The sequence below is a fragment of the Onychostruthus taczanowskii genome, unplaced genomic scaffold, assembly GCF_017590055.1.
Source record: "Onychostruthus taczanowskii isolate IOZ18803 unplaced genomic scaffold, ASM1759005v1 scaffold18, whole genome shotgun sequence".
In the NCBI taxonomy this organism is placed as follows: domain Eukaryota; kingdom Metazoa; phylum Chordata; class Aves; order Passeriformes; family Passeridae; genus Onychostruthus; species Onychostruthus taczanowskii.
In genome coordinates this window covers 13,468,906-13,487,599 of record NW_024499017.1, presented here as the reverse complement: position 1 = coordinate 13,487,599, position 18,694 = coordinate 13,468,906, and the positions used below count along the sequence as shown (strand labels likewise).

The following is an 18,694-nucleotide window of genomic DNA, read 5'->3' as shown; positions in this document are numbered from 1 at the left end:
CAGCCCAGTGACAGCAAGCCTGGCTTCACAGGGCCACGCTGCACCCACTCTTTGTGTGCATTCATTCATTCATTTACCCTGGCAAAGGTAAATGCTCTGTGGAGCCTGTGCTTTCTTGTCAGCTTTTATCCTGCAGCAGAGGAGGCGAGCCAGCAGCTGCTGACAGATCAAGTGTTCTCCTGCCACACTTCTGCTCCCACAGGCCTCTCTCCCCATTCAATCATCTGTCTCAATTAATCACCACAAAAAGCTCTAGGAAATTAATACACCAGCTTCTGTGAGGCAGCAAGGGAGCCAGCCCAGGCTGGCAGGCAGCAGGCAGCCCGGGGGATGGAGCTGCTCCATGTGCTGGTACCCCACAGCCTGGGCTCATCCCAGCTCGGCCCCACAGCTCCAGGGACAGCAATGCCATCACCACAGCCACACACCTGCAGTGACACAGCTCAGCTGCACTGCAGCCTCTGTGGAGCCAGTGCAACACCTGCACATGTTGCTTCCAGTCAGCAGCACTGGACCTTTCTCCTCCCTGGAACGGGTCAGAGACACCAGTGGGCATCCCTGAGGGAGAGTCCAAGGCAGGGCCTGCTGTGCCCCTGCACCATAAGGGTGAGGGGCTGCCAAGCCTGACACCACCTGGTTTTCTGGTCACAAACCATGAACTTGGTGCTTCATGAACATAAAAGCACCAGGACAGGTAAAACAAGAAAAGTGAAATCTCTAAAGAGAAAATCAGCACAGCTGGGGTGTCCTAAGGCATGAGCAGGTCTACCATAGCCATGAGGAGGATGGCAGAAGGTGTCCATGCACTTTGAGGGCAGTGGAACTGCCCTGGACAGCTCCTCCAGTCTCATTAACAACAGATGCTCTGATCCATACAGCTCTGAGGACTTGGAAGGTACCATTCCTGCGGCTGCAGAGACCAGAACTCCCATGATGAGAATTCCTCCAGGTTTCTGGATCCCTCTGGGTGCACTCATGACTGCAAAGAGCCACGTGGGACTGGGGAGAGCTGCTGGTGGTGGCAGCTACTGCCTGATGTCCCCTGCCCCCACCTCACTCTCTGTAAAAACACTGATGAGCTCAGACTGCTCACCAGCAGCTCCTGGGTGATGTGAGGAGTGAATCTGCTGAGAGCTGGCTCTGTGAGCCAGTGCTGATGAACCGTGGTTATTGCTGCCACACAGGGATGGGGACACTGGGGACAACCCATCGTGGCTCAGACACCTTGCCCACTCCACAGGGCCCCCAGCAAGGGAGATCCATGGTTTTGGGAGTGCTGGACGGTGGGAGCTCACCCCACAAGCACCACAAAGCACCCAACATGCCAGTCCCTGCCAGCTCTCCTCCAGCTGCCCACAGGCTCTCGATGGCCACGGATGCAAGGAGCCACAGGCACTGGGAAGTGGCAGAACTGAGGCAGCCCTGCAGTCCAAACAAAACGCCCTCCTTACGTAAGAAACCACAGCCCGTGGGCTCTGCCAGGCAGCATAAAGCACCTCTTTGTGCGGGCAGGGCAGCGCCGCATGCCCCCCGCCCTGCTGCCTGTCCCACACGGGATCATCCCTGATAGGATCCAGATGCAGGAGCCAGCAGCCCCCTCCCCTCCCCTCCCTCTCTGCTCGGAAAGCCCAGCAGGAGAGCTGGGACCCCAGGCTGGGACCCCCAGGCCTCGGGCGCTCCACGCACGCTCCCGGCTCCGCGGGGGAACGCTGCCCAGAGGATGTGAAGGAGGCTTTGGGCACTGCTGGGCTGGAATTACTCAGAACTCCTTCCAGCCCTCTCCAGCCCCTAGGACAGACTCCCAGTTGTGTGAGGGATGCCTTTGAGCCGCCACACCTGGTGCAGATGTTGAGACACAGAGATCTGAGCACAGCAAATCGCTCTGGACCCCCAGATGAACCCAAGTGTCTGTCACAGCCCAGAAGGAGCAGGGAGGCTGAGGCCACCCTCCAGAGGCTGAAGTGAGTGTTCCCCATGCTCCCAGGGAAGGAAGGAGACACTCAGAGAACAAGGCAGGGCTCGGGAGGTGCCTGGTAGCTCTGCAAGGACTTTGCTCCTGGAGTGGCAGAGCAGGAGCCGCCCCCGTGGGCCCTGCAGTGCTCTCACAGCCAGCCCAGCAAGGGGCTCTCCTGCATCCCCATCTCCCAAGCTGGGCCCCAAACCACTAGTCAGAATAATTCCGTGGTGAGGTGAGCCCGCCAAAAACCGGCCTCCCTGGATCAGGGCTCAAGAACTCCAGAAGCTCATTTACACCACCCCAGGGACAGTGTTGTGCAATCCCAGTTCAGCAAATCCCCGTTAGCCCAGGACCTGCTCTGGCAGCTCCCTGGAAGGGCTCACACCGTGAAGACCCCAGTGCATTCAACTCCCCACTCTTGTTCACCTGGGAAGCCCTCGATCTCTGGTCTCCCCTGCCCAGGCCAGCACAGCACAAGCACAGCTCATGGTGCCCTCTTTCCCCCTACAGATCCCACAGCCAGCGCAGAAGGTGCTAATCAAAGGTGTCTCCAGAGACCCAGATTCCAGGAGCTCAGCCTGGAGAATGTCCCTACCCTTCAACATTCCTCTCCATCCAGCTCCCAAAGCACAATAGCTTTATTCTCCTCCCTGCTCTGACACACCAATTCTCTGGTGTGAGCTCCACAGGGACATGGGCAAGGGGGACATGGCCACCTTTCCATCTGGCTGGGCCAGGTAAACCCAGCCTGGTGTGTCTTAGAAAGCAGTGCCCACAGCCTTCAGAACCCAGAGTTATCTGCAGGCTTCCCCACCCCAGCAGAGAAACAACAGCCTGTTTCCAACCCCAGGTGGGGAAAAGGAGACCTTCAGTCTACCTGTAGGAGCAGAAAGGGGCTTAAGCTCTGGCTGGAATAAAGGCCTTTTTGAGAGCACTGGACTTTTCCAGCTGCCTGGAAACAGGAAGCGCCCAGGCCAGGAGAACAGAAAGCCTCACACACCCTGTGCATAAAGGCACAGTGAGCCGTTAACCCTAATTACCTGTGACTGACACGCGAGCGGGGCCTGACCTTCCAGGCATCGCCTCAGCCAAAGCAAAATAAACAGCTCCCTTCATCCCAAACACAGGCCGTTTCACCCCCCGCCCAGAATTCAAGGGGTCTGACACAAGGGGAGAATGGTGCAGCTGCAGCACACTGGGGGCTCAGCCCAGACCCCAACTGCTGCCCCCCACCCTGAGCCAGCAGCTCCCCCTCCCCTCCAGCCCCCTCCCGATGTCCCCTGGAGGAGGAGGAGGATGAGCAGCATCCATACCGGGGAGAATGAGCACCACTAGGGTCCTGTCCCCCTGTCCCCAGCAGTGGCCAGTGCCTCTGTGGTGTCCCCAGAGCATGCCCGTGCCCTCCTGCTCAGTGGGAGCTCCCTGAAAATCCACGCTGTCTCCTGGGCGTTCTCCTCTGACTGATCCCTTCAGCAGCCCTGTGAGAGCCAAGGGCTCTGCTGCTCCACGGGCACAGAGATGCCACCCACTGTTGAGTGCCCAAACACCAGTGGGCACAGGCCAGACCCCAGCCCAGAGCGTCCTGGGCAGGCAGGCAGGACAGGGAGCCCCGGCTGTGCCAGGCACAGGATCCCAGCACCTGCCCCGGGCCCTCCCTGTTCTGCTGAGCACCAGCACCTCCATCAGCTGCTGGGGCAGCTCTTTCCCTCCCTGGAACAGCCTCTGGTCCCGGCACACAGCAGTGCCCCAGCTGGCTCCTGTCCCCCTCCCCGAGGGCCGCAGGCAGAGCTTACCCGGGGGGCAGAGCATCCAGGGCGAGCACGGCTGCCCGGGCCGGGGGGGCGCTGGGGCCCGAGGCCGCCTCCTCCGCCTCCCTGGAGCCGCCCAGGGCAGGAGGGGCGGGAGCAGAGGAGCCCTCGGCCGTGCCGGACGCCGCCGGGGTCGGAACGCTGGCCCCTGCTGCCGGCCTGTCCTCATCCATGTCCGCGGCAGCCACGGCGTCCCCGTTCACTGCAAGGCAGAGGGGAGCAGGTCAGCACAGGGAGGGCACCAAGGCTGCCTGACCTTCCCGGGAAGCAGAGCACGTGGTGGGTGACAACCCGAGCTCGTGGTGGGTGACAACCCGAGCACCGCACTCTCAGTGCTCCCAGCCTGCGGCAAAGGCAGCACCTCTGGGAACCACTGCCACTGCCTCCATCCTGAGATGGTACTTTGCATTTGTGCCCAGGGTCTCTTCTGCCACTGGAAACATGCTGCAACCCAGATGGGAACTCGGGGAATGAGCAGGAGCCCCAAAACAGTGACTACAGGATCTCCCCCTGAGGCAGAGTGAAACCCAGGCTCCACAAGTCAACAGCACTGCAAAGAGCTACATGTTGCTGGATTCCACTGAACCTTTGGAAAAGGAGAGGGACAAAGCAAAGGAGAACTACAAAAAAAAAACTGTTGAGGAGGAAAATGCAGAGCAAAAAATGAAAGAGAATTTGTTAGAGGAACATTTATTAGATACCAAAACCCCAAGATGTGGCAGCCCAGCTGAGGAGAACCTTTGGTACAAGATAACCTGGCTGGAGTGGTAAAGCAAAAGCTTTATAAAAACCCATGAACAAGGAACAAAGGAGTGAGGGATGCAGACATACTTCCAGGAGCTAGAGCTGAGAAACGTAAAAAACTGTAAGGAAAGCCCACACATTTAGAAGCATTGTAGGAAAAAGCAGTACAAACCCTCAAGGAAAGGAGACTGAAGAGCTACAGACGCTCTGTAGAAGAGACAGAATGAGACCCATCAATGCACAGGGACAAAATTCCCAGGCACCACAAGATGCATTATGAATCTCAGCAGGGACTAGTTTTCTCCCCAGTGAACAGCCCCGAGCTGTGCCCCACCTCCCACGAGCACTGGTCACCTGTGCCATTGGCCACGCCGTTGGCCGTGCTGGTGGCCGTGCCGTTGGCCATGCTGGTGGCCACGCCATTGGCCATGCTGGTGGCCACACCGTTGGCCATGCTGGTGGCCGTGCCATTGGCCATGCTGGTGGCCGTGCCATTGGCCATGCTGGTGGCTGTGCTGGTGTGCTGTGAGCTCTTGGCCTGCTGCCGGTGCCGGCTCCTGCCGCTGGGACTTTGCTCTCCACTCCCCGTGTTCCCCCGGGCTGCCCCGGCCGCATGTCGGTGCGTCCTGCAAGGGAGGGAGCACAGGAGGTGAGACATGTCACGTGGAAAACACCACTCCTGCCTTTGCACCCTGGGCTTCTGCTGCTTCATGCTGCCTGCTCAGATTTGCCCAGAGTCCTGGCACACACCCGCTGGTGGCACAGACCCATGGAGGAGTCACCTGGGTGACACCAGCTTGCTTTGTTCACAGGTGGTCACTCTACGTGCCAAGGAATGGCCCTGGATGCTCACAGCCAGAATCCTGCTCACCACAGTGGATCCCAGCTTTGCTCCATCCACCCCTGCAGATCCCAGGAGATCCCACACCAGCCCCAGGTCCTGCACCATGGTGGGGACCCTCTCCAGTGCCTCGTGCCTGGCTCCAAGCCTAGCGCAGAGGCAGGTGAGGAAGGTGCTCCCAGGACAGCTGTGGCCTCCAGAAAAGGAGAGAACAGTCAGGAAAGATGAGAGCTGAAATCCCAGCATGAGTTGTGACCAGCTCAGGTGCAGCTGCTCCATCTCTTGGGGGTCACTGCCACCCTGGAGCTCACCTGTCACTGTCCTCCACGGCCAGGGCAGCCCAACCTGCACTGGCAAAGCACCTGCAGCTCCCCCAAGCAAACTCACTGCCTTGGACCATCCAGGGCGCCCAAGGCAGCACAAAGGCATTCCTGAAACAGCTGGGTTTCACCTTAAGAATTCATTCCTGCGAGGGAGATGCTGTCATCCCAAATCTGGGGGGCCTGAGGAGCAGAGGCAGAGCCCAGACACCTCCACCCAGGCTGGCAGCCCAGGCAGCAGCCATGGAGGGTAGAGACTGCAGGGAAAAGGACATGAGTTTCTCCCAGCCAAAATCTACCTTAAAAGGGCAAAACCCACAAACTGTCCCCAAGTCTCAGGGCTGGTGCTGGGAGGGGACAGCAGCTTGGCAGCAACAGGGCACAGATCAGTCATGCCACTCTCAGCAGCTCCAGCAACTGGAACCCTCCCACTCACTCCAAAGCTGCTCTCCTCGGGGAGCGGCTCATGGCAGGGCTGGGACTGGGAGGAGACATGGGAAAGCAGGAGATGGTTGTTGAAAATAGATTAGATGAGAGCCACGGGCAGAGCAGGAGCTGCTGTGACCACTTGAGTGAGTCACAGACCCCTAGAAGGGCAGCCCCAGCCAGGGGCTCCTGGAGGGGCTCCTCAGACAGTGAACTCCCCGAAACCCCAGCTGGCCCCCAGACACAGCTCCATGCTGGGGTTTGCTTTGGCCACCAGCACCCAGCAACACGGGGCATCTGTGGGGAGAGAACAGGCTCCTCTTCCCCCATCAGGAGGTGAAGGGGGCCCCTCACTGCCGGGGCTCAGCAGGGCACACTGGTACCACCCAGCTCCCAAAAGCTGGCTGGGACCTCTCCCCACAGTTCCCCCCTTGGGGAGGCCAGAGGCAGCACAGCCCCCAGAGCCCTGGCCAGAGGGGAGCAGGCAGGTGCCACCAGCCTGTCCCACTGGGAGCAACCTCTCTGGCATTGGATGGCTCTGGTCCCTGCCCTCCTCAGCACAGATGAGCTCAGAACTGCTCAGGGAGTTTTTAGAAACCAAAACAGGATGTTTCCAGCCAGCGGCACAGGGTTACCAGCCTGAATTAGCCAGCCCGCCGCCCAGCCCAGCCCTCCTACGAGTGCTCCCATCTGGGCATTGTCTTTTAATAGACACTGGAAACAAACCCAGCAAGGCCACAGAGCACGGCGGGATGGGAGCGTGAGCTTAAAATAGGAGCAAGCAAAAAGCAGGCAGAGCACAGATGGGAACAGACAGGGTGGGATGGAGAGGGGTGTGTGGGAGGGGGGCAGCCCCTCTCCCACAATGGGGACAAGACCCTGCTGTCCCCCATCGACTTGGGGACCTTGGCTGGCTGCCCCACTGCCCCTCCCGGGCTGGGGCAGATGATGCCAAAGAGTAAAGTGGCATCAGCCAGGTGACATCAATCCTTCCTCTTCCCCTTCTGCCAAGGCAGAGTCCCCTCGTGAGCACAAACCCCAGCCAAGAAACTCATGAATGGCCAGTTCCTGCAGCTGGGATGGCCAGAGGGGCCCTCAGGAGATGCAGCAGAGGTGACAGTGTGTCTCAGTCTCACTCAGCACATCAGAGCCCAAGCTGTGGACGAGGAGGAGGGCAGAGCACAGGCTGGAGCCAGCGCTGGCTCTGGGGAGCAGGGCACAATCTCTGGGAAACAGAGAGAGCCTCAGTGCCATGCAGGGGGCGAGAGCACAGCCCCCAAAACATGGAGCTGAGAAATTCCCCCAGTCCCTGCCAAAGGGGGGAGGCAGCCACATCCCCCAGCACCCAAATGAGAGAATCATGGAATAATTTGGGTGCCAAGGGATCTGAAAGCTCACTCTCGTTCCAGCTCCTGCCATGGGCAGGGACACCTTCCATTATCCCAGGGGGCTCCAAGCTCCGTCCAGCCTTCCAGGCTCTGTCTGGACACTTCCAGGGATGGGGCAGCCCCAGCTTCTCTGAGCAACCTGTGCCAGGGCCTCCCCAAACAGGGGCTGTGGCACCCATGGCCCCAGCTCTCAGCCAGAGCTCCCTCTCTCCCTGCACAGACGGCTGTGGAATTTCACACCCAATCACCAAGATTAGCAGCAAATCCCAAGATGACATTTGTTCAGGAGAAGAAAGAGAAGCCCTGACCAAGCAATTTCCCTTGCAGGGACAGTGTGGAAATAGCTGAGGAGCAAAGAATGCCCCTTTTCTTCCCATCCTGCCGCTGAGTGACTTTGCCAGCATCCATCACCAAGCCCAAGAAAATAAACACGGCTCTGTGTATAAACACAGCAACCATCAAACATTCCCAAGTGCAAGGGACCCACATTCCACCCTGGAGCGTGCAGCTGTCTCCTCTGTGGGTATGGAGAGCAGTGCTCTGCCCCACAGAGCAGCACCACATCTCACTGAGCAGGGGTGTCCAGAACAACCCCACATTCAGGTGAGTACAGCATGGATTGAGAACTAGCTCGGAGGTTTCCACAGCAGGGCAGCCAGGGGATATGGCAGGCACACCTGGCAGGTGTCTGAAGGTGCCCTGCACAAGTCCTGGCCAGACTTCACCACACTCAAGGTGACAGCTGAAGCACAAACTCCTCACAGATAATGGGAAGGCAATGGGGAATGGGCAACAAGCAGTGCCCAGGCTCAGCCTCCCAAACCAGAATTTTTTTGCAGGTTTTCTAGCACCTCCTGAGAGCTGCTAAGTGCCTGCCAAGCCCAGCTCATTCAGATCACTGAGCACTTCCCACCCCTGGGGAGGCTCTACCACCTGGACAGCAGGAATCAACAGGAACAGCCACCAGAAAGGGGCAGAATCTGTGGTCACAAACTGCTCCCAATTTCCATCCCTCTCCCTCCCCGGGTGGGAGATGAACACACAACATGGAAAGACAAGGTCACTTTTTGAGCCAAAAACATCAACTCTGGTGTGTGCCCAGCACATAATGCAGGAGCAGAAGAGCTCGAGGTGTGAAGCTTGCAGCTGAGAGTGCTCCTGAGCCTGGGCCACGCAGAACCCCCCACGGACAGGCTGCAGGCGCCCTCTCCACAGCCACACTCCTACCCAGAACATCTGTACAGGCTGCTGGGCCACTGCCATGCTCTGGAAATATAAATAGGTGTTAAATTCAACTCCATGTTGACAGTGTGACACGTCTCTCAGTAACCACAGCTCCAAAAGGAGCAGCACTCGGCCACTCCAGCCCGGCAAGGAGGCAGGGCAGGGCAGGGCACAGAGCCAGCTGCAGGATGGCCTGCTGCCCAAGCATCTCACTTCCTTTGGAAGCAGCTGCTATTTCCCTGCAGCTCTGCTTCTCCTGCTCTCCCTGGACCTTCATAAGCATGTCCCTCTGGCCATTGCCTGGAGGAGCCCTGTGCTTCCCAGCCTGGCCAGGGCTGTGCTCAGGTGCTGGGGTTCCTGTGATCCCCATTTGAAGGGACCCCACTTTGCTGGTTTGCCTCACTGCCCCACTCTCAGACAGATCATTTTTTCAGCTGCCAGCGGAGCAACTGGTGGGAAACTCTCTGAGCCATCACAGACTTGCTGCTCCTCGAGACACCAACACTTTAGGAGAGGCTCAGGCCAGCCACAGCCCAGCTGTACAGTCACTCCTCTGCTGTCCCCCAGCACAGATCTCCCTTGTGCTGCAGGACAGGGGCTCACTGGCAGATCTGGAGTGGGGTGCCCAGCACAAGGCCAATCCAGCACAGCCACAGCGACCCCTCAGCAATGGACACACGGCATGGGACCCTCACCTCGGCCTGCTGCCAAAGCAGTTGGTGCTGGGGGGTTGGTGCCGGCCCTCCGTGGCCACAGCTGTGCTGCTGGGGTCCCGTCCAGGTACCTGGGACCCTGCATGGGGGAAGAACAAGGGGTGAAGAAAAGGACTGAACCACCTGTAGATCCACCCTCCTTCTCTCCCTCCTGCCTTCCAGAAAGGAGCCCCAAAAGCACAACAGCCCCATCCCCGGCAGGAGAGACCCCCAGCAGCCAAGGACTCCCTGCCTCACACCACTCAGCCCAGCACCTCCTGGCCCCCCCAGCACTCCAAGCAGGACACAGGAGTCTGCAGAGCTGGCAGTGCCAGGACAGCACGGCATCCACAGCTCCCAGATTTCACAGATTCTGTCTTCCAGTAACAAAGAGAAGGAGCCAAGTGAAAGCAATGCACCAACCCCTGTTCTGCACAAGCTTTGCTCTCCTGGCAGCCCTGAGAGATCAGCCACCAGCCCATGACCCCACAGATGCTCTGGCATGGGGAGCTCTCGTGAGTGGATCAGCAGACACTGACACCATTTCCCAGCCCTCACAGCCAGCGAGGGAAGGGGCTGATCCAGTGAGGGAAGGGGCTGACCCGCGTGGAAGGCTGGAGGAGGGCTGGAGAAGGGCCGCTCCTCCCAGGCTGCTGGGGAGGCAGCTGTGAGCCTGTGGCTGCTCCCGTTCCACTCCTGCCACAGCTCACCCCTGCGGGAGCCCACGGGGCTGGCCCGGGGTGGGCAGGGGTCTCACGGGGGGCAGAGGTGGGGGCTGGCCCGGGACACCGGGCTGACACCGAGCCTCGTGCGGGCCGGGCACTCACCCTCCGTGCCGGCACTGCCGTCGGGAACGCTGCCCAGAGCAACAGCCGGCCCGTCCAGGAAAATCGTCAGCTCTCCGCCCGACACAATGCTGCCTTTGTTCTCCGTCTGCAGGTCCAGGGTCAGCTGCCTGTTCTCCACTGCAGCAGACGGGACACGGAGAAAGAGACCCCCGGTCAGCAGCGGGTACCGGCCCTGCCAGGGGTGGCTGCACCGCCCCAGCCCCAGGCCAGCCTCCCGGGCCTCCCCCATCCCCAAAGGACAATGTGCCCATGCTCTCAGGGCCACCAGTGCTGGCCACACACCTACACACACCTACCAGCCCAGCCAGTCCCACCAGCTGCTCCTGAGGAAGATCATTTTCAGCAGCCCTCAGGGTCCCTTCACCCTTCACTGGGGCTGCAGCTGCCCCAGGGGCCCTGGCTGTGACACCGAGACCCCCATCGCTCGCAGATCCAGGAGCTGGGGCTGTAGGGCAGATCCCAGCAGGAAAGCCAAGGGATTTCACAGAACCACCAGGTTGGAAGAGACCTCCAAGACTGAGTCCACCCCATGCCCCAACACCTCATCTAAACCATGGCACCTCCCTGGGCAGGCCATTCCAGAACTTTATCACTCTTTCCATAAAAAACTCTTTCCTAATATCCAACCTACATTTCCCTTGGCACAGTTTGAGACTGTGTCCTCTGGTTCTGTCAGTGCTGCCTGGAGAAAGAGACCAACCCCACCTGAGCACAATCACCTTCCAGGAGCTGCAGAGAGTGATATGGTCACCCTGAGTCTCCTTTTCTCCAGGCTGAACACCCCCAGCTCCCTCAGTCGTTCCTCACAGGAGTTGTGTTCCAAGCCCCTCACCAGCCTCGCTGCCCTCCTCTGGACGCACTCGAGCGTCCCAAAGTCCTTCCCAAACTGCGGGGCTCCTTTAAGATGACACAAGGGGCAAGAGGGGTCCTGCAGGGTGGTGAGCATCCCTCCATCCACATCCCTGTGCACTGGCTCCACTGAGCAAAACCAGCACGGAGGGCTGTCCCCAAACAGGAACGCTCTGCTGCAGCACTGGACTGCATTCACAGAAGGTTCTGGAGAGAGTGCCACGAGCTGGGAGGCTCCTGGAGACAGCTGCCAGCTCCACTCCCTCCTGTGTGAGCCAGTCTGGCTTCATCAGCTTGGCTTTGCTGGTCCCTGGGGGCAGTGGGGGCACAGCACAGCCCTCAGCACCCACCCCATCACAGCAACGCCTGCCAGTGCCAGCCAGACTGAAACACCCGTCACAGAAGGCCAGAAAAATTTGGCTGCACCAGCCTGGGACACTAGCCCAGACGCTTCCTGACTCATTTGCTCAAATAATATTTTTATTATACACGGATTGCTCATGACACAATGGCACCATTTTTTAGCAACCTGCTTTGTCCCGGTGTGACGCGGGGACGGGGTGCGGCTCAGGCCAGCAGGAGCACACCTCCATGGAACCCTTGTCCCACCTCTACCTGCGAGCTGTCCCACACTGGGACTTGACACTTCGGATGGGAGCACACCCCCCATGGAACCCTTGTCCCACCTTTACCTGCGAGCTGTCCCACACTGGGACTTGACACTTCCTTCTCCAAGGCCCCCCAAAAAGCAGTGACACAGGGTCTGCAGCGACACAGGGTCTGCAGCGAACACGGGGCTGTGGGACAGGCGGCACTTGTGGATCTGAGGGAAGTCTCCAGTTTTTAGTGCCAAGAAGGCAGGTGTCTCCTGCACAACAGGGGCACACACTCACAGGGGCACAGCTCTGTCACTGATCACCATCATCCAACAGGGGATCCTGCTGAGCCTGGTCTTCCCCTCTGCCTCACGGAGCTGCACTCCGCTTGCTTCCACGGAAAACCGACCTCACAGACAGTTTTAAGAGCCTGACACAGAAGATGCTACTGAGCACGGCCAAAAACCAGAACAAATCCAGACCCTGTTTCCCCCCTGGCTCCTCCAAGCCGTAGGAATCCGCATTTTCTCCAGGGTCCCTCCATCCCCCTCCACGCGCCGCGCTCTGGGGCCGCACAAGCCCTCATTGTGCGGGCGCCCAGCTGAGGCGCAAAGACAAGGTGTCTCCAAGTGGAGGATGTGAACATGAACCTCCCAGCCGGCTTCCTTCTCCCCCCCTCCACCCCCTCCAGCTTTTTTAAAGAAAATAAACACTCGCAGAACCTTCCACTCCCTGTCCCCGTGCAGCACGCACAAAGGGACATTGCTGCTGCTCCGACGGCGGGTCCCCCGAAGGGCCCAGCACAAAGGCCGCCTCTGTCCCGCCGGCTGCCAGAATGTCAGAGGGATTATTATTATTTTGGGAGGGGGTCGGGGGGTGATTTGGTCCTGAATAAGGTCTCAGTTCAGCTACTTCCAGTGCCCTGCACGCAGCATCAGAGCTCCCATTTAGCAGAGGTGAGCTGGAATTCCCACCCAGCCCATTAAGCGGATTTACGGTTCCACGAAACGAGGCTGGGAGCAGCCGGTGTGATAACGGCCCCGGGCTGAGCCCCAGCCCTGGGACCCCCAGGAACCACTCGTGTCTGACTCCAGGGAGCTGCCACACGGGATGGGCAGCTCCTCTAGAAGACCCTGTGTGAGGTGGCTCCATCTCCACAGCTGCATCCCAGAAGATTTTCAGACAGACAGCCAAAATGAGCTTCCCAGTGTCTCAGCTTCCCAAACCAGTGCCAAGCTCTTTGCCCAGTCCCACTGCACGCAAAGGCCAGTTCCCATTCCAACAGCTCCATGTGATCATCCAGGTTTTGTCTGGGATGAATCAAAGCTCCCTGGTGCCGAGCAGGTGAAGACTGGCTCAGCCTTTGTGCATTCCCACAGAAGGAATGACTCCACGCCATGGCTACAGTGCCTCCAAGAACAAGCAAGGGGCAAGTTAAACATTCTACAGACATTCCCAAACTGAAAAGGAACCCAGAGTTCAGGGGAAGGGATAATCTTTAGTGCCCCATGAAAGTCTCCCCAGGGAAGTTTTGCCTTTGCTGCTGATCCAACCTCAACCACGAGCACCAACTGTGTCCCACTCCATTTATCTGCCAGGGATAACCAGGAGGGTGTCAGGTTTCTGTATCCTTCCTCTAAAAGGTGACATGGGATGGGCACTCTCCAATCCCTCTAGTGACTGGCTGGATGGCCACTTCTGTGGGATTTACATCCTGGCCATGGCAGAGCCAGCTCACAGAGCTGCTGGGACATGCAGCACAGCACAGCTCCTTTGGCATCACAGCCACAATGTGGGGGGGAGCTGCAGTTTTCCAGAGGCTGGGAATTGCTGCTGGTGTCCTGGAGGATCCCAGGAGGCTACAGTTCCAGCCACTCTGCCTGGGGCACCGCAGCAGGGACCCCGCGGATCCCTAAAGCCCTGCCACGTGGTGCCACTCAGCACACAGCGGGACCAGCACAACCAGCAAGGCCCAGCAGGGGCTCCCACGCAGCCCGGGATGCGGGGCTGCCCGGGGCCGGGAGCTCCGGAGCCCGGGAACAAAGAGGAGCCTCTGCAGCGGCGGCAGCGCAGGGGCCGGGGGCGTGCCACGGCAAACGAGCTGTTTTATGGGAGCCCTGGGAGCAGCCCGGCTCCGGGAAGGCTCCAGCCCGCGTCGGTGGCTGAGCCGGCCCTGACCCACCTCTCCACGTCCGCGGCCAATCCCGGGAAGGCGGCAGGCGCTGCCCGCCCGCCGAGAGGCCCCGCAGGAAGCGCTGCGAGCCCCAAAGCGCGGCCGGAGCCCCGGCTGCCCTGCCACAGCGGCTCTCACAGCCCTCCCGGCAGCTCAGGCCTCATCGCTGAGCTCTTCCTCCGTGCTCCCGGCCTCAGAGCTGGGACTCTTCCCCCTGCAGTGAGGCATCCCTGGCAGCAGCATCCTGGCACGCGCTGCCACCGGTGTCACTGGCAGCGAGGACACTGTCCTGCCCACCGAGGAGAGCGACAGGAACACCAACACAAGGCCACAGCTACACTCACTGATCAGTATCTTCCATTAAGCCTCGCCAAAACCATAACAAACCCAACGAAGAGGGGCTGCTGCCCAGCAGGAGCTCACTCTCGGCTGAGCACCTCTCAGGATGGCAGAGGAGGGCCAGGACCCTCCAGTGGCAGGAGCACACACATTTCACTGCCCTTACATCAAGTGTGTGACTCAGGATGGCTTGAAACCCCAGATGCCTTCTGCACTCCCCCGCCTGACCCAGCCCCTTCCTCAGGCTGGCAGGCAGAGGGAACACACTCCCCTATTCCCAGGAGGACAGAAGCCCCTGAGGAAGGGATTTCACAGGCTCCCATGGGACCCCCACCAGCCTCTGGCCCTCTCAGACCTGCAGCAAAGCCCGAAGGCTGAGCGTGAGCCTGCAGAGAAGAGGAGGGAGCAGATGGCAGCCCAGACAAGGAGGGCAGGCAGGAGCAGAGGGGCAGCACCTTCCCGGGCAGGGCAAGGCAGGCTCTGCAGCTTTAAGAGTCCTTCCTCCCTCCCAGCCCGCAGTGTCAAGGAAAAATCTGACACGTTTTTTCTGGGGGATGTTAACAGACAAGCTAGAACAGCCAGTTGCCTTTTCCATTCATTTTCCACACAGCCTCCCGGGATGGCTGGGAATGAAAGAGCCAATTGTGCCCCCGTGGCGGCGCAGGTAGGGCAGGAACCACGGCGGCTCCGGGAGCCCAGCACGGCCCTGCACACCTCGGGAAACAGCGGCTGCAGGGGAGGGTGCCCAGGGGCACAAGCCCACAGCTGTGGGGCTGGCTGCCTGCTACACCCCAACACAGCCAGCCCGAGGCACACGTCCAAGTCCCCACAGGCCTCGTGAGGAGACAGCAGCAGCAGCACAGCTCCCACGTGTCCCTCAGTGCCACCCAGAGCCACGGTGGCACGGCGGGGACACCGGTGTGGCCGCAGAGCTGGCAGCACCAGGGGAAGCAGCTCAGCCCAGCCCCCAGCTCCGGGGAGGCTCTGAAGCAGCCCCGAATCCCTCGGGGCGCAGGAGGCCCCTCTCCCCGCTCAATACCAGGTCTGTGTCTCACAAGCTTTGCTTGGAAGAGACAGAGCCAGCCTTTTCCAGCCCCGCGCCGCCCGGGCCCTGAATGGCCGCCTTTATGTGGGAGCTGCTGTCACGAGCCACGCTCTGGCAACCGCAAACGGTGGCAAATAGCAGAGGGGTTTGTGCTGCCTGGCCGGCCCCGGCGTGGGCTGACGCAGGTATGGCTTCCGGCACGCCCGGCCCGGCCACACAACGGCACCTTGTTCCCTGTCAGGGACACAGCAGCACTGCTGCCCGGGCCCTGCCCCGTGCCCAGCCCTGTGCCCCGTGCCCAGCCCCGTGCCCAGCCCCGTACGTACGTTTGCCACCGCCCTTGAGCAGGCTGCCGAGGCTGAGGGAGGCGGCGCCCAGCAGCTCGTTCCTCAGCGTGTGGCAGATCCACACCTTCAGCTCCAAGTGGCTCTGAGCGGTGACATTCCTGTAGAGACCGGGAAAGGGGCTGTCACCGCGGCCTCCTGCCTGCTCCGTGCTTGGGGAGCAGGCAGTGCCACAGGCAAGGAGCAAAGGAAGGTGGGCAAGGACATGGGGCAAGGGGAGAGCCCCCTCCCACTGCCCTCCCAGCCTGAGTCTCTGGCAGTGTCCTCGTGCAAGGGGCAAAGCTCTGACACCTGAGTGTGCCCAGCCGGTGGCACAGCGGGGCACATGGGGCCAGCCCCTGACCAGCCCCACAGCAGGGCTCACACAGACTCACAGGGTGAGGATCTCGTTCCACAGCAGCTCGGAGACCCCCATCTGCTTCCCCGTCTTCTTGGTCTCACTGGGCAGCCCGTCGCCGGCCACCTCCACGTAGCAGTTCATCCGTGCTGGGCGGCTCTGGGCCTTGGGCTTCACAGACACAACTGGGCAGGGACAGGCACAGGGTCAGGCCTGTGAGACACCCCGACCTCTGCCCTGTCCCCCAGCCCACCCCTGCCAGCTCGGGGTGCCACGACTCGCAGCAGAGCGCTGGGAGAGGGGCAGCGGGGAGCAACGCTCCTGGTGGCAGCGACGGCTGGCACCAAGCCCTGACCACGCCTGTCCCCAGCGTCACCCCGCCGAGGGTGGCAGGGCTGTCACTGTCCCCACGGACACCTCCCTGTCCCAGGGCACGGGGGCAGGGCGGGACGGGCCAGCAGCGCCTGCGGAGGGGCAGAGCGGGACGCGGCTGCGAGGGGACGCGGCTCCGGGCGCCGGGAGCCATCTCGCGGCCACGGCAGCACCAGCGCGGCCCCAGCAGGGCCCGCAGCCACGTCCCCACGGCACCGGGCCCGGGCCATGGCACGCAGGGCCGTCCCCAGCCCCTGCCCCCTGCAGAGTGCAGGCAGAGCACGCGTTCCCGGCAGGGCAGCCCCAGCGAGGCAGCAGGACCCACCTTTCACGGAGAGCGGGGACTTCTCGCAGGGCGGCCCGGCCCTGGCCCTGCTGGAGCTGGCAGCGGCCATGGCATCACCCCCAGCTGGAAGCAGAGAGAGGAGACACCTCAGCCCCGTGCCAAGGCACCCAGGGAGCCCAGACGCAGCCCGATGCTGCTGTGAGTGCCCGGCATGGGGAAAGGGCTGGGAGAGCCCCGGGACACGCGGGCTCCCTCTCCTGAGGGACCCCCATGCACCCAAGGCAACGCTGCGTCCCTGGGAGAGCAACCCCTGCACGGGCTGAGCTGGGCAGTGCCACCTCCAGACACCCCTCTGGGCACCCGAACCCCTGACCCGCAGGCCAGTGCTGCTGGGGGACAGAGAAGCCACCAAAGCCTTGCCCCGGGGGACACTGACTCACACAACACCAGCAAGATGGCAAAAACGTGGCCGGGCAGCGGCTGGACAGAGGGAGCTCTGCTCACAGCACGGGGACCACAAACCTCAAGGGCAGGGCAGCCCTGGTCTCATTATGGTACCAAATCCCACAGGATCACCGAGGCTGGGAAAGGCCTCGAGACCCTCGTGTCACCCCCTGGATGAGAAGGACACGCTGTGACACCAGGGAGGGTGGCAGGACACGTGGCCAGAGCCGGAGCCCAAAGCAGCAGCCACAGAGCGGAGGGATGAGGTCACACATCCCACAGGAGCACGAGACAGCCCTGGGCCTGCCCCGGCTCCTCCGCCGTTCCCAGGAGCTGCAGAGCACGGGGGCCAAGCCACAGCCCAGCTCTGCCTGGCCAGGCCACTGCCAACCTCCCCTCCCCGGCCAGGGGGAGCACAAGAACAGGGCAGCAGCTCCAGCCCCTCTCCCTGCGCAGGAGCCTCTCCCCTGCCCTCTCTGCACATCCTCCCTGAGCCGTACCCGGCTCCACCCCACGGCAGATTCCCTGTGGAATCCCCTCTCCCAGGGTCCGTGCCAGCACAGCAAACCTGCCTGGCTCCATCCAGCAGCAGCCAGGCTCCCGGACACGTCCCGGACACGTTCCAGCCTCCTGCCCTCACCGTGAGGGGCCACTCCCCACACTCGCTGTCACACCCCAGCTGTCCCGGCCCGCGGGTCACCCCGGCCTCCCCTGAGGGGATCGGGTACCCCTGGTGCTCACGGCCCCAGCTCCACAGCACACAGATCCCAGCGGGGCCGTGCCCCTCCTGTGCCAGCCGTGCCCAGCCCTGCCCCGGCTGGGCTGCCTCCCTCCCTCTTCCTTCACAACCCGACTCTCGTCCCCATTCCCTCTTTTCCTGACCCCACACCATGTCTCTGTCACTCGTCTGAGACCCCCAACAATCGCCTCTGGCCCTCCAGACACCCCTCGGTGCCCGGTGCCGCTCCCCGGGCGCAGCTTTCCTGCCCCGCACACCGCAGAGCGCCTCAGCCGAGCGGGGCCGGGCCCGGGCCGGGCCGCTCCTCCCGCTACCCACGGCGGGATGCCCCTGGGCCAGGCCGAGGCCTCCCTTCCTCCCCGGCTTCCCGGCCTGGCTCCCGGAACACCGGCGGGGCCGCGGCAGCGAACACCGAACCCGGCCCGGCCGGCCCGGCTCCGCAGCGGCGCACAGAACCGGGCCGGGCACCGCGGGCACCGCGCACAACAGCGGCGGCCAAGGGCCCCGCCATGGCCCCGCCGTCCCGGCCGCTACCGGCGGCCGGAGCGCCGCACCAGCCCGTCCCGTCCCGTCCCGTCCCGTCCCGTTACCGGCGGCCGCTCCGCTCCCGCTCCCCGGCTCCAGCTCCCGCCGTCATGTGACCCCCGGCCCGTCACGTGACCGCGCCGGCCGGAAGCGCTCCCGCCGCACGGCGCCGCTCCCGGCGTGCCCCCACTGAACTACGACTCCCGGCGTGCCCCGTGCCCGGACCACAACTCCCGGTGCGCTTCCCGCGGCGCTTCGACGGCGGCCGGGGTGGGCCATGGGGCACGCAGACATGGCGCGTGTTCCGCACGTCGTGGCCGACACGGGCGCGTTCCTGAGCGCGGCCCCGCTGCAGGTACCGGGGGAGCACCGGGGAGACACCGGAGGGACGGGGGGG

At 61.9% G+C, this 18,694-nt stretch overlaps 2 protein-coding genes across 4 annotated transcripts in view; one reads left to right on the top strand and one right to left on the bottom strand.

Moving 5' to 3' along the window:
• The window catches only part of WWP2 (WW domain containing E3 ubiquitin protein ligase 2), a 31,145-nt gene extending 12,690 nt beyond the window's left edge, over positions 1-18,455 (bottom strand). For 2 of the 3 annotated variants that reach the window (XM_041400701.1, XM_041400703.1), the window contains exons 1-8: positions 18,363-18,455; positions 16,629-16,712; positions 15,969-16,116; positions 15,577-15,695; positions 10,228-10,365; positions 9,404-9,500; positions 4,864-5,135; positions 3,751-3,967 (exon numbers count right to left, since the gene is read on the bottom strand). In XM_041400701.1, the coding sequence (XP_041256635.1) occupies positions 3,751-3,967; positions 4,864-5,135; positions 9,404-9,500; positions 10,228-10,365; positions 15,577-15,695; positions 15,969-16,116; positions 16,629-16,698 (1,061 nt within the window). In that variant the 5' untranslated portion in view covers positions 16,699-16,712; positions 18,363-18,455. Of the gene's footprint in view, positions 1-3,750; positions 3,968-4,863; positions 5,136-9,403; positions 9,501-10,227; positions 10,366-15,576; positions 15,696-15,968; positions 16,117-16,628; positions 16,713-18,306; positions 18,313-18,362 lie in introns of those variants that run through there. The other variant, XM_041400702.1, reaches the window with a different exon arrangement.
• A 22-nt stretch (positions 18,456-18,477) lies between these two features.
• The window catches only part of NOB1 (NIN1 (RPN12) binding protein 1 homolog), a 2,761-nt gene continuing 2,544 nt past the window's right edge, over positions 18,478-18,694 (top strand). The window contains exon 1 of the mRNA XM_041400704.1: positions 18,478-18,652. Coding sequence (XP_041256638.1) covers positions 18,575-18,652 — 78 coding nt within the window. The 5' untranslated portion in view covers positions 18,478-18,574. The remainder of the gene's footprint in view (positions 18,653-18,694) is intronic.